Genomic DNA, 13,984 nt, shown 5'->3' with positions numbered 1-13,984 from the left:
ACCCCTCTGAACCCTTCCTATTCACATATCCATCCAGATGCCTTTTAAATGTAATTGCACCAGCCTCAACCACTTCATCTGACACTCATTCTACACACCCATGACCCTCTTGTGAAAAAAGTTGGTCCTTAGGTCTATGTTACTTCCATTTACTTTGCCACACGCCTGCAAATACTGCCCTCTAGTTACGAACCTTCCCACCAATAGAAGATAACAAGGTGTAGAACTGGATGAACACAGCAGGCCAAGCAGCATGAGAGGAGCAGGAAGGCTGACGATTTGGGCCTTGACCCTTCAGAAATGGGGGAGGGGAAAGGGGTTCTGGAATAATTAGGGAGAGAGGGGGAGGCGGATAGAAGATGGATACAGGAGAAGATAGGTGGAGAGAAGACAGACCAGTCAAAGAGGCGGGGATGAAGCCAGTGACTACTTCCCCCCCCCCGCCCCCGCCTCAGTGGTCGAGAACGCCCTCGACCGTGTCTCCCGCATTTCCTGCAACTCATCCCTCACACTCCCTCACCGCAATAACAACCAAAACAGAATCGCCCTCGTCCTCACGTACCACCCCACCAACCTCTGGATCCAACACCTTATCCTCCGACACTTCCGCCATCTGCAATCCCCCTCCTATTCCTCTCCACCTACCTTCTCCTCAATCCATCTTCTATCCACCTCCTCCTCTCTCCCTATTTATTTCAGAACACCCTTCCCCTCCCCCATTTCTGAAGAAGGGTCTAGGCCCAAAACATTAGTTTTCCTGCTCGGCCTGCTGTGTTCATCCAGCTGTAGACCTTGTTATTTCAGATTCTCCAGCATCTGCAGTTCCTGCTATCTATTTCCACATTAGAAGACAAGTTCTCTTTACTGACTTTATCTAAACCCTTCATAATTTTCATCAATCAAATCTCCTGTTTTTTTTTCTCTATTAGAAAAACACACCAATCTTCTACCTATCTGTATCATCCTAATCCTTTAGTCCTGGGACAATTGTAGTAAATCTTTCTGCTTCTACCCATGGAGCACCATTTTAATCTCTAACAGCTCAGTGTTTCTCTATACAACCTTCACGGTTCATATTCTTAGAGAAGATCTTAGGATCCTCTCTTATGTTTATGATGTGAAGGTGCCAATGTTGGACTTGGGTGAACAAGGTCAGAAGTTACACAACATGAAGTTATAGTCCAAATGGTTTATTTGAAATCACAAGCTTTCAAAGAACTGCCCCTTTGGTCAAGTGAAGTCAGGTTAGCCATTGATCTATAACTACACTGTGTCTTTACTATTCTCCAACATTCTCCTGGTTACACCATTAGTGCCACCAGTGCAGTGCTTTCTAGATTTTTTTCGTTGCTCTGATTTATTTTCACATTTTTTAACAGGAAGACTACAAATGTTATGATTATGTGAGTCAGATAAATGAACCAAATTACTCATCACAAATCGGCATATAGTTGGATTGGCTTGATACCAGACGACATTAAGCTCAATGAAAGGAATTGGAATGGTGTTTATCTTAGTCTGGTTACCAAATTAATGAGTTTGGAAAAGAACCCTCAGTGGAAGCTGTGCTGAAGACCCTGATCCAGAACAGGACTATGACTGAACAGAATGAGTAAAGAGATCCAACAAAATGGTTGGTGTGCCTTCCCTCATTCACCTAATTCTCCACCAAGATTCTGCTTTATAAAGTCACCCAGCATGGAAACAACCCATCAGTCCAACTCATCCATGCCAACCAGATATCCTAACCTGAACTAATCCCATTTACAGCATTTGGCCAATATCCCTATAAACATTTCCTACTTATGAATTGGTCAAAATGTCTTTTAAATGTTGTAATTGTACCCACCTGTAATGCTTCCTCTAGCAGTTGATTCCATACATGCACCACCCTCTGTATGAAAAAATTGCCCCTCAGGTCCCTTTTAAATCTTTCCCTCTGATCTTCAATCTAGGCCCTCTACTTTTAGACTCCCCTACTCTTGGAAAAAGACCTTGACTGTTCACCCTATCAATGCCCCTCATGATCTTATAAATCTCTAGAAGTTCACCCTCGGCCTCCGATTATTGCCAGTCGAAAAGTCCCAGCCTATCCAATCTGTCCTTTTAACTCAAACCTTCTAATCCTGGCAACATTCTTGTAATTTTGTTTTCTGTACCCTTTACTAGTTTAACAACATGCCTCCTATAGCAGGGCAGCCAGAATTGTATGCAGTATTTCAAAAATGGCCTAACCAATGTCTTGTACTGTCGCAGTATGACAGTTGAAAAATTTCCACTCTGGGCAGGGAGAATTTTACTGTGAGGCAGCATTTTAGGGTTGACTTGTATAGGGTTTAGGGTTTAAGTGAGCCATGTGCTGCTTCTTCAGTAAGCTGCCTAGCCCCAGGTCAGTCTTCACAAAAGCACTGAATTGCTATGAGCATAGTTCTTTGTGGCTGTGCTCTCTCTCTATTGGAACAGTTTACCAGATCCATTTCCCCCAGTGTCACCCTGTGCCTTGCTCATTCTTCCCTTCCAGAAATCAACCCAATTCTCGCCTCTATGTTTAATGTTCCACCTCCATTTCCCAGGCAGTGCAACCAGATCCTAACTGTTTGTTGTGTGAAAAAGCTGTTCATTGCACCTGTATTGTTTCTTTTGCCAATTATTCCCTCTTATTAATGGGATTTGGGCATTGCTGGATGTTAGTAGTTACTGCCAGTCCTTAGTTGCCCTGGAGAAAGTGGGAGTAAGCTGACTTATTGAGCTGCTCCAGTCTTTTAAAGGAGGAAATTTCAGGATTTTGGCCCAGTGACACTGAAGGAGCGGTGATATATTCCAAGTCAGGATGGTAAGTGCCCTCAAGGGGAACATTCAAGGACTGGTGTTCGAATGTATTTGCTTCCCTTTCCATTCTAGATGGAGGTGATCATAAGTCTTGTCTTCAATTATTCCATCAGTAGGAACACTTTTCCCTAGGTCCTCTGTCTTCCCTCTTTATCCCTGAAGGTCAAATCTTCCTTTGACCCTCTTCTCCGAGGAAAACTGTACCAGGCTTTCCAGTCTGTCTAAAAGCTGAAGTTTCTAATTCCTGGAACCATTCTCCTGAATACTTCCTGCAGCCTGTCTAATGTCTTCATATCTTTGCTCAATCGCAGTGACACGAACGAATGGCACTTCAGTTAAAGCCAAGCCAATATTCCAACAAGCTTATCAAAGCATTCTTGCTTTGTTAGTTATTCTTTTATGAAATGTGGGAATCACTGGCTGGGTCACCATTTATTGCCCACCCATAACTGACCTTGAGAAAGTAGGGCTGAGCCGCTGCGTCAATGTGGCTACACTGACAGCGCAATAGCAAGGCTTGTTTTCACTCAATGACCATGAAGGAATGGTGATGTATTTGGTGAATGGTTGGAAGGGAACTTGCAGGTGGTGGTGTTCCCATATTTCTGCTGCCCTTGATTTCCAGATGGTAAAGCTCACAGGTTTGGAAGGTGCTTTTGAGCTCCTGGACCGTAATGTGGACGCTGCATAATGCTGCCTCTGGGCATCAGTGGCTCAGGGAGTGGATGCAGCACTAACCAAGAAGCTACATTATCCTAAACAGCATCGTTAATGCACTCATCCAAACAAGTGGAAAGTTTTCTATCACATTCCTGATATTTTCCTTGGAGATTGTGGACAGGCTTTGGGATTTTTCTTTATTCATTCATGGGATGAGACCGTCACTGGCTAGGCAGCATTTATTGCCCATCTCTAATTGCCCAGAAGACAGTTCAGAGCCAACCACATTGCTGTGGGTCCGGAGTCACATGTAGGCCAGACCAGATAAGGATGGCAGTTTCTTTCTCTAAAGGACATTAGTGAGCCAGATGGGTTTTTCTGGCAATTGACAATCGATTCCCAGTTGTCATTAGACTCTTAATTCCAGATATTTTATTGAATTCAAATTCCACCATCTGCCATAGCAGGATTCAAACCCGTGTCCCCAGAATTTAATCTGTGTCTCTGCGTTAATGGTCCAGCAATAATACCACTAGGCCATGACCTCCCCATTGATGATGAGAGCTGAGGTGTTTGTCTCAGAAACCCCAGCTACTGACCTGTTCTTGTAGCCTCGTTATTTATGTGCTTGATCCAGTTATATGTCTGGTTAGTGAGAAACTCACAAAATGTTGATAGTGGGTGATTTAGTGATGGTGATGCCATTGAACGCTGTGGGGAGATTTTCTTTGCCTGGTATGAATATTATTTATCACGTATTATCACAAGCCTGCATGTTATCCATGGCTTTGTTACATGTGGACACAGACTGCTTCAGCATTTGAGGATTCAGAAATGACCACTGTGCAATAATCAGCAGGCATGCCACTTCTGGCGTTTATGATGGAAGGAAGGTCATGATGAAGGAGCTCAAAATAGTTGGACATCGGGCACCGCTTTGAGGAATTCCTGCAAATATCTATTAACCTCCAGAATGGTTACTCTAACCAAACTGTTCAGCTCTTTTATTCATGTTTTTACCAAGAATCTAATACAGCCGGTGGCACTCCTGTGATACATGGTAGTGCCCCTATCTTTTGAGCCAGAAGGCCTGGGTTCAAGTGCCACCTGCTCTACAGGTGTGTAATAACCTCTCTGAACAGGTTGATTAGAAAAATAAGTTAATGTTTATAAAAAGTACAGCTCAGTTAAAAATGAAACTCTGAGCTGACTACCCAAACTGTGTCAATGAGTAGGTAATTGTTCAGTAAGTGCCTCTTGTCAGCACTGTCAACACACCTTCTCATCATCTTTTTCACACCAATGAATATGTCAATAAAACCTGCAGATATTTTCACTCGACCTGTTGAGATACGTAGTAATTGAAGATATGTGGGACTTGAATCTGAACCTTTTTGCCCAGAAGTAGAGACGCTACCACTGTGTCATAAGTGGCCTTTTTAATTTTTGATTTTACTGAATTCACCTTCCACCAACTGTCTTTGAACTCTGATCCCTAGAACATTACCGTAGGCTCTAGATTAATATTCCAGCAATAACACCTTCGGTTTTCCCATAGTTTTAAAGTTGTACCCTTATCTCTGCATGTTCTTTCTACAAATTGATTCACTTCACCTTTCACAAGTTTCATTTGCCACTTGTTTACCCATTCCATAAACCTACCTCCATCCTTTTAATATTCTACATTATCCTCCCTTTAGTTCACAATGCTCGTGAATTCGGTGTTATCTGCAAATGTTGGGATCACTTGTTTCCCACTTCCAGCCACCACGCCGTTAATCAGAGTGTCGGCAAGCAAGATGGAGCTGCTGTGTTGTTTTGCAAGTGAGCAGTTTGTGTTTGGTTCAAATGTCTAAACTCATAATTCAAAGATGTTGACATTTCTGAGAGAGGAGATGTCCATCCCATCCCTCTGTCAGCTCTCAGCTCAGTCCATGGATGTGAAAGGAATGATTGTTTGATGCATTATTACCAGTCTTTCTTCCACGGATTTTTTTTTTATTATAATGTAGAACCTTCAATTTGATGAACACATTTACTCAACTGAATATTACAAAGGAAGAAATGAAGGGGGTTTATACTGACTGGAGACCAGAGACAGTGTGACTGTGTCTCCCAGTATTTATCGTGTGTGGCAGTGTATCCCTGTAATTATAATGCATACAGTGTCCTATCACTGCAGTATAAAACTGCCCTGCAGACAGAGGCTGATTGGATATTCCTGTGGTCTGCCAGTGCTGGCTGAGTCTGGACAGGAATGAGAAGGTTGCTATCATAACATTTCTCTTTTATTTGATAATTGCACTTATTTAAAATGCCTGCTGACTTGTCCCTCAGCATTGAATTGTTTCCCATGACTTTGTATCTCAGCAATCAGGTAACTGTTGTCATATTAATACTGTGTCTTCATTGCGACAGCTGCATCCTCCAGTCAGCAAGCTGATTCACTCGTTGTTTATAATGAAACCGATGGCAGCAAATTATCTGTGTGGATATTACACAGACTAATGGATATGTCAGACAGGAGCTTCAGATCTTTGGCTAGAGCTGATGTTCTCTGGGATTTTGATTGTGAATGTTTAATCATATACTTTCAAAGCAACTCCAAACACCATATCTGCCTTTGATTTTGCCGATCTTGTTGTTTTAAAAGCTGGCCATGAGTCAGTTTATTATCTGCACACAGATTGGTTCCAGTTGCTGTAGTTTCTGTGGCTAAAGGCAACCTTACAATAATGTGGCACAATGCCCGTTTGATTGCTAACCTAGAGAAATTTGGGGTTTGGGGCATGTAAAGCTTTTTCTCAAGCTTAAAACCAATGGTATTGAGTCAAAAGTGGCAGCATACTTCATACGGTTGACTGCATTGGGATTTAAAACTAGGTGCTTAGTATAACTAGCAGTCGATTCAAAAGCACTCATCTTGGGCTATTGTCCAGCAACAAGGCTCTCTCTTGTTGTGTTTATAAAGTGATGGTACATCATGCAGTATGATGTTGTGGGTAACATGTTACTTCCCTAGTGATCAGAATTATAAATAATGAGCATGACTGGACCTATGAGTTCTCGCTGTTCTGCCTGGCTGTGATTCCCACATCAGTTCAGCAGCTTTTATATAAATAAACATTAACCTCGATCAGAAATCTTCCTTTTACATCTAGCTCTTGTGTTGCAGCATAAACAAGTGTAATGAGTGCTTTAGTTGTTGCTCATGTAGGGATGTATGGAGAGAAAGGCAGCAGGATATTATTTGGCTGCAGAGTGATGTTAATCTGAGCATTGATCTTGCTTGACCTTGCCTCACCTTTTCTATTGCTCTGCTTTGTTCCATCTTAATCAACTGCACTAGAAACCTTTCAGAACCATTTCTTTTCATGCAAACCTCAAGTTTAATATCTTTGTCTACAGCCAGGCCAGGTGTTAGGCTGTGAGTGATTGGACAGGACTTAACTGTGATTGTGACGATGGGAGAGACAGCATTTGCCCTGACAATTAATCAGCTTTTCAGTGCTCTGAGCTGATTGACCATCCACCTGTCAGTGCAGAGTTGCATACAATAATAGTCAGAGCACAATAGAACATTGATAAAAGGAACCAGAGATAACTGCAGCCATTGCCAATCAGCAGAGCAATAACGGGAGAAGGTTTGTCATCAGACCAGCAACACTACAACTTAACAGGTGAATCTTTCAAGTTACTGCCATTGCACACGTTGTATGAAACGTAGAAACAAGGCCAGACCATTCAGCCTCTCGTGTCTGCCTTACCAACCTATATCCTGGCTGACCATCTACCTCACCACAGCTTTCCACTGCTATCCTGCACTATATTGACACCTAGAACTGATTGAATTCTGTCCTCAACATGGTCAGTGATTGAGCCCTCCTAGGGTAGAGTGTTACAAGAATTCACTCCCACTGAGTGATAACATTTCCCCTCGTTTCAGGCTTGTGACTTGCTCCTTATTCTGAGGAAGTGGTCCATGCTACTAAACCATCTCGTCCTTACCCCCCCCCCCCCCCCCGCCCCGCCTCATCCCCAAGTCACAGTTTCTGCATCTGCCTTGTCTAGCCCTTTAAGAATTTTCTGAGTTAAGATCATCTCTAGAGAGGAATTGCTAAAGAAAGTTGACCAGTCTTCTCAATGTTGCTTCATGGGACAGTCCCGTCATCCCAGGAATTGGTCTGTTGAGCCTCTGCTACACTCCTTCCATGGAATCTATGGCTGGTTTCAGTACAGACTGGAAGCAGAGTAGCTAAAATTTTTTTTTATATCAGATTGTGTACAGAGTATGGTTAAAGGTGTTGCCGACTGCTGAACAGGCAGGAGAGTTCCATTTTAAATAACATTCTATGCTGCATTAATTGTCCTTAAAAGAATAACCTGGTACTCGGTTTGGGTTCTGTGAGGGCCACTCAGCTCCTGACTACATTAAGGTGTTAGCCCAGACGTGGACAAAAGAGCTGAACTCGAGGTGAGCTGACTGTCCTTGACTCTAACCAACATTTAATTAAATGTGTTATCAACGAACCCTAAATCAAAGAGTCAATGGAAATTGGGAGGTTGGCGGGGAGTTCTCTCCTATACATGGAATCATATCTGGCATAAAGGAAACGGTTGTAGTTGGATTTGCTTCATAGATGATTTGGAGTTGGGGACTAAGTGTGTGTGTCAAAATTTGCAGATGACATTAAGGTGAGTGGTAGAGCAAAGTGTGCAGCAGACACTGAAAGTCTGCAGAGGAATCTCAGTTGTCTAAGTGAGTGGGCAAAGGTCTGGCAGATGGAGTACAATGTTGATAAGTGTGAGGTCATCCATTTTGGTAGGAATAACAGCAAAGTGGACTATGCTTTAAAGGGTAAAAAAATTGCAGCATGCTGCTGTGCAGAGGGACTTGGGTGTCCTTATGCATGAATTGCTAAAAGTAGGATTGCAGGTGCAGCAGGTAATTAAAAAGGCAAATGGAATTTTGTCTGTCATTGCTAGAAGGATAGAGTTTAAAAACAGGGAGGCAATGCTGCAGCTGTATAGGGGCCTGGTGAGGCCACACCTTGAGTACAGTGTGCAGTTTTCGTCTCCTTACTTGAGAAGAGATATACTAGCACTGGAGGGGGTGCAGAGGAGATTCACTCGGTTGATTCCAGAGTTGAGAGGGTTGGATTATGAGGAGAGGCTGAGTAGACTGGGATTTTACTCATTGGAATTCAGAATAATGAGGGGAGATCTTATAGAAACATATAAGATTATGGCAGGAATAGATAAAATAGAGGCAGGGAGGTTGTTTCTGCTAGCAGGTGAAACTCGGGCTAAGAGGACATCGCGTCAAAGTAAAGGGAAGCAGATGTAGGACTGAGGTCAGGAGGAACTTCTTCACCCAAAGGGTTGTGTATCTGTGGAATTCCCTGTCCAGTGAAGTGGTTGAAGCTACCCCGCTGGATGTTTTTAAGGCAGAGCTAGATAAATTTTTAAACAGTAAAGAAATTAAGGGTTATGGTGAGTGGGCGTGTAAATGGAGTGAGTCAGCCATGATCTTACTAAATGGCGAGGCAGGCTCGAGGGGCTGGATGGCCTATTCCTGCTCCTAGTTCTTATGTTCTTATGTTCATCCCAGTTCCAGGTCTTAAATGCAGAATTTCTTCAGGATAGTGTCCTCAGCCAAACCATCTTCAGCTACTTCATCAGTGGCCTTTACTGCATTGTAAGGACAGGGTTGGGGATGTTTACTGATGATTGTGCAATGTTCAGCACCATTCGTGATTTCTCTGGGATTTAGAAGAATGGGGGGAGATGGAATTGAGGTATTCACGATGATAAAAAGTTCACGTAAAATAGACGTGGAGCAGGTGCTTCCTCTTATTGGGCATTCTAGGATGAGTGGTCATATTCTTAGGATAAGGGGTAGCAAATATAAAACAGTTGAGGAGAGACCAGTTTTCCCAAAGGGTTGTGTGTCTATGGAATTTGCTTCCCCAAAGTGCAGTGGATGCTGGGACAGTGTGTAAATTTAAGGAGGGGTTAGACAGATTTTTAATTGGTAATGGTTGAAGGGTCATGGGAGAAGGCAGGAAAATGTGGGTGAGGAGTATATCAGCCATGATCGAATGGTGGAAGAGACTTTGATGGGCCAAATGGCCTAATTCTGCCCCTATATCTTATGAACTCATGTCCTGAAGAAGTCCATGCCCGAATACAGTCAGACCTGGTCAGCATTAGGGATTGGGCTGATAAATTGCAAGTAGCTTTCATGCCGTAAGTGCCAGAATCTATCCATCAACCCTTGACATATCACCATCACTTAATCCCATGCTGTCAACATCCTGGGAGTTAACGTTGATGAAAAACTAAACTGGAAACCAATTATATAAATGCAGTGACTACAAGATCAAGCCAAAGTCTAGGAATTCTGCAGGGGAAAACTCACTTCCTAACTCCCCAAAGCCCTTCCGGGGACAAGGAGGAGTGTGAGGAAATACTTCCCACTTGCCTGGATGGATCCAGCTGAACAACATTCTACAAGCTGGACACTATCCAGGACAAAGCACCCCTCTTGATTGGCACCACATCCACTGCTTGCACCAGTCACTCCCTTCACCATCGACACACAGGAGCAGCAGTGTGTACCATCCACAAGATGTATTGCAGCTGCTCACCTAGGCTCCTCTGACAGTGCCTGCCACACATATTCCATCTAGGAGGACAAGGGCAGTTGATATGTGAGAATATCACCACCTGCATGTTCCCCTCCAAGCCATACTCTTGACTTGGAACCACATTACTATTCCTTTTCTATAGTTGAGTCCTCTCCTCTTGAGAGTGTGGTGCTGCCCTAAGCTCCAAGGACTGCAATGGCTCAAGAAACCACATCATCACTACCTTCTCCAAGGGCAGTTAAGCATGGACATTAATGCTGGGCCAGCGAGTGATCCCCAGTGAGCAAATTTTTTTTAGAAAGCCAGGAATGGTCAGAATTCCTCGTTGCAATCACCCTCTGGCTTGAAGAGAAAAGGGTGCAGTGGACCGGGTTTGGTGTTTGCCAAATGAGGAAAAGTTAGACAGGCTGGACCTTTATCCTCTGGAGTTTAGAAGAGTCGGGAATGACTGAATTGAAACATAATAGGTGCTGAAGGGACATGACCAGTTGTATGTTAGAGAATGTTCCCTCTTGTTGGATAATCCAGAATGGGGGGATCAGAGTTTAAAATTAAGGGACACTCATTTTAAGACCGCGATGTGGAAATTTCTCTCCAAGGATTGTGAGCCTTTGGAATTCCTTTCCTCAAAGGCAGTGGATGCAGAATCTTTCAATATCTTTAAGGCAGAGGTCGATAGATTTTTGCTGAGCAAAAGGGTGATGATTGAGGAGGTATCGAAAAAGGGTTGAAGATAAAATTGAATCACTCATGATTTTGGTGAATGGTGGAGTAAGCTCAGAGTGACCTGCTCTTCTTTTCCTTGTTCATATGGTCACTGGATGGGCAGGACTACATTCCATTCTGATCTCTTCCATTGACATTTCCTACTCTGAATCACAGAAACCAGCACCAACTCAATTAAACTGCAATGATAACTTCCACTCCTTGGGGATTTAGCAGGCTTCTTTAGAGGATGATACTGCTGTCTGAAGTTCAAACTGTCCAAGAATGTTGTCGGCACTGGAGGGATTGAGCTACTGAATATCCTGCAGTTTTTTCCCTGAGGCGTCAGACCTTTTCTCTGGGATAGGGGATGTCCAAAACTAGAGTGCATAGGTTTAAGGTGAGTGGAGAAACATTTAAAAGGAACCTGAGGAGGAACTTTTTCACGCAGAGGGTGGCATGTGTATGGAATGAGCTGCCAGAGGAAGTGGTGGAGGCTGGTACAATTACAACATTTAAAAGGCATCTGGATGGGTACATGAATGGGGTGTGTTTGGAGAGATATGGCCCAAATGCTGGCAAATGGGACTAGATTAATTTAGGCTATCTGGCCAGTCTGAACGAGTTGGACCAGAGGGTCTGTTTCCATACTGACTCAATCTGGACATTGTTATTGATTCCTGGTTGCTATCTGAGGTGCATTATTCACATGTTTCACATCCACTTCTGGCAGAAACAGTGCACCAGCAGTACACCTTCCTGAGGAGTTGGAATTAACAATTGTTTATGATGGCCAATATGTGTGATTGATTGAAACTCAGTTTAGAGTTGAAAGGGACACATTGAGACAAATGCAAACTCTTAATTTTAAATAAAGGAATGAGAAAAATCAGTCAAGCACAGAGCTGGTGATTAATGCAAGGCCACCTCTCCACTCCCCCCAGATCCCCACGTTGTTCCAAGTCTTCAGACAAGTAGTTAACATAGAGAACACACTCCAAAGAGGACAGTTCATTCAAGTCATTTAACAACTCAATATGGCATATCACTCTCTGCATACAGCTGTTAGAAATTGGGATATCTCAACATAAATGTATGAAGAGTTCCAACAAAAATTAGGTGAAAGCTGAAACAAGCACAGAAAATACTGAAGAAACTCAGCCGGTCTGGCAGCATCTGTGGAGAGAAACAGTCAACAAAAAAATCTGAAGTTTCTGAACAAGGATCACTGGATTCAATGTTAACTCTGCTTCTGTCTCCATAGATGCTGCCAGACCTACTCAGTTTCTACAACATTGTCTGTGCTTGTTTAAGATTTTCAAAATCCGCAGTATTTTACTTTTATTAGGTACCTGCACTGCTTTCAAAGATTTGACAAACCTACTAAAGTTCTCTCGACACTTAATGCTTTTTAAAGTTAGTGACTCAAAGCAAATTCAATGATATGCAAACAGCATGTTGATTTCTGAAGAAGGGTCTAGACCCGAAACATCAGCTTTCCTGCTCCTCTGCTGCGTGGCCTGCTGTGTTCCTCCAGCTCCACACCTTGTTATCTCAGCTTGTTTACCTGTTTTTTTTTAAACTTGTGTAAGCCTCTGTTTAAAAACAACCTCAGAATAAACTTTAATGGACGTTTGAAATTTGCCCTTGAATTTCTCTTGAAGTAAACTAGAAAACTGATTGGGTACAGAGATCCAGAAGAGACAGACAGATAATATTTCTACAGCGCAGGTGAATTAATACTCTTGTGTTCACACTGCAATATTCAAACTCAGCTTAGTCTCACAGTTCTATAAATGTATTGAGCATAGGTCTTGCGAGAGGCTAGACCTTCAAATAAATTCTTAAATAAAAGCAGTAAAAGACAATTCAGTGACACAAGTGATAAAAATGTATTACAAAATGAAAAGTGACTGGCCTGTATCTCTCGGGTTGTCTGATGGTATTTCTTTGGGCTAGTGTCTCTCTCTAGCAGTCTCATGGTGCTGCTCTGATCAATTATCTCCTTGGGAATCTGTGATAGTGCTGGTATTTCCCTGGCTGTCTGAATATCACTCTGGCACCAAACAATTGGCAATGTAATGCATTGCAGCCCTTCACACACTGCCAGTAGTTTTTCTTGACTGGTGTGTCACTTGCTAACACTGAGCTCAAAACCTGAAATGAGGAATACTCTATCTGCTTCTGGGCTCAACCCACGTGTCCCATATGGAGGATCATTCAAATCAATCCATTCCTTTGTATCACTGTCAGATGGAGGAGACTTTAATCTGTTCCATCTGAGCTGAATTTAGTTTCTGGTGCCTCAGATGAGAAAACACTTTTTGAATGCTTTAATAGCTTTGATCTTTGTTGAGATGGCAGTGTGTTTATTTTTACAGGTTAAATGGCTCATTGCCTGTAAATGTGGAACCACAGAACACAACCCTGTTCTTCAAAGGGACTGTGACCTATGACCTTGCTGGGACATACGTCTGTGAGGCTACAAATGCAATTGGGACACGGTCGGGTCTGGTTGAGGTCAACATTACAGGTAGGATGGGGCTTGTGGAAAAATCTTTATTAACAAAAGCTTGCTAATCTTTGAACCTGCTATCTTTGCAGCAATCCATAATTGCATGATTGGTGTGTGGCGCGGGGATCTAAATACTTCCTTGCTGAATCTAAGCACTTTACTGTTCTCTCCTCTCATCTGTCATGGAGCTGTTCTCACCTAAGTTGAATTTTACAAATCGAATTGCCAGACACAACTGTCATTCACTCATTATTAACGAGCAGATGGAAAAGAATGAATGTTAGAATCAGAAGGTGCAAAATGCTTTGAGACCTCTGCCTTGTACAGATAATAACTGTCTGACCTCATGCAGAACAGTGCATTGGTTTAGGGAGCCAGGGATGCACACTTTATTTCAAGTTACTTAGCATACTGAATGGCAAACGAGACAATATGACCATTCGTCTCCATCTTTGATTAGATCAAGAATTAGAAGTGAGAGTAAAGTACACAATTGCACGTGAAATGGTCAACAAACAAGGTTTGTTGAGGAAGAATTGAGGAAAAGAATGTCCAGACACTAGCCAATCTGTCAGGGTTACAAAGGAAGTGGGCAGTTTATTGTCTCTGAAAGAGCAAACATGAG

The 13,984-nt window shown here is 42.8% G+C and overlaps 1 protein-coding gene across 7 annotated transcripts in view; it reads left to right on the top strand.

Moving 5' to 3' along the window:
• The window catches only part of nectin1b (nectin cell adhesion molecule 1b), a 517,671-nt gene that overhangs the window by 136,715 nt on the left and 366,972 nt on the right, over window positions 1–13,984 (top strand). For all 7 annotated transcript variants that reach the window (XM_059639109.1, XM_059639107.1, XM_059639108.1 and 4 more), the window contains exon 5: window positions 13,226–13,377. In XM_059639109.1, the coding sequence (XP_059495092.1) occupies window positions 13,226–13,377 (152 nt within the window). The remainder of the gene's footprint in view (window positions 1–13,225; window positions 13,378–13,984) is intronic.

The sequence above is a fragment of the Stegostoma tigrinum genome, chromosome 32 (assembly GCF_030684315.1).
Source record: "Stegostoma tigrinum isolate sSteTig4 chromosome 32, sSteTig4.hap1, whole genome shotgun sequence".
Taxonomy (NCBI): domain Eukaryota; kingdom Metazoa; phylum Chordata; class Chondrichthyes; order Orectolobiformes; family Stegostomatidae; genus Stegostoma; species Stegostoma tigrinum.
The sequence above is the reverse complement of the archived record's forward strand: the minus strand, read 5'-3'. Positions and strand labels throughout refer to the sequence as shown.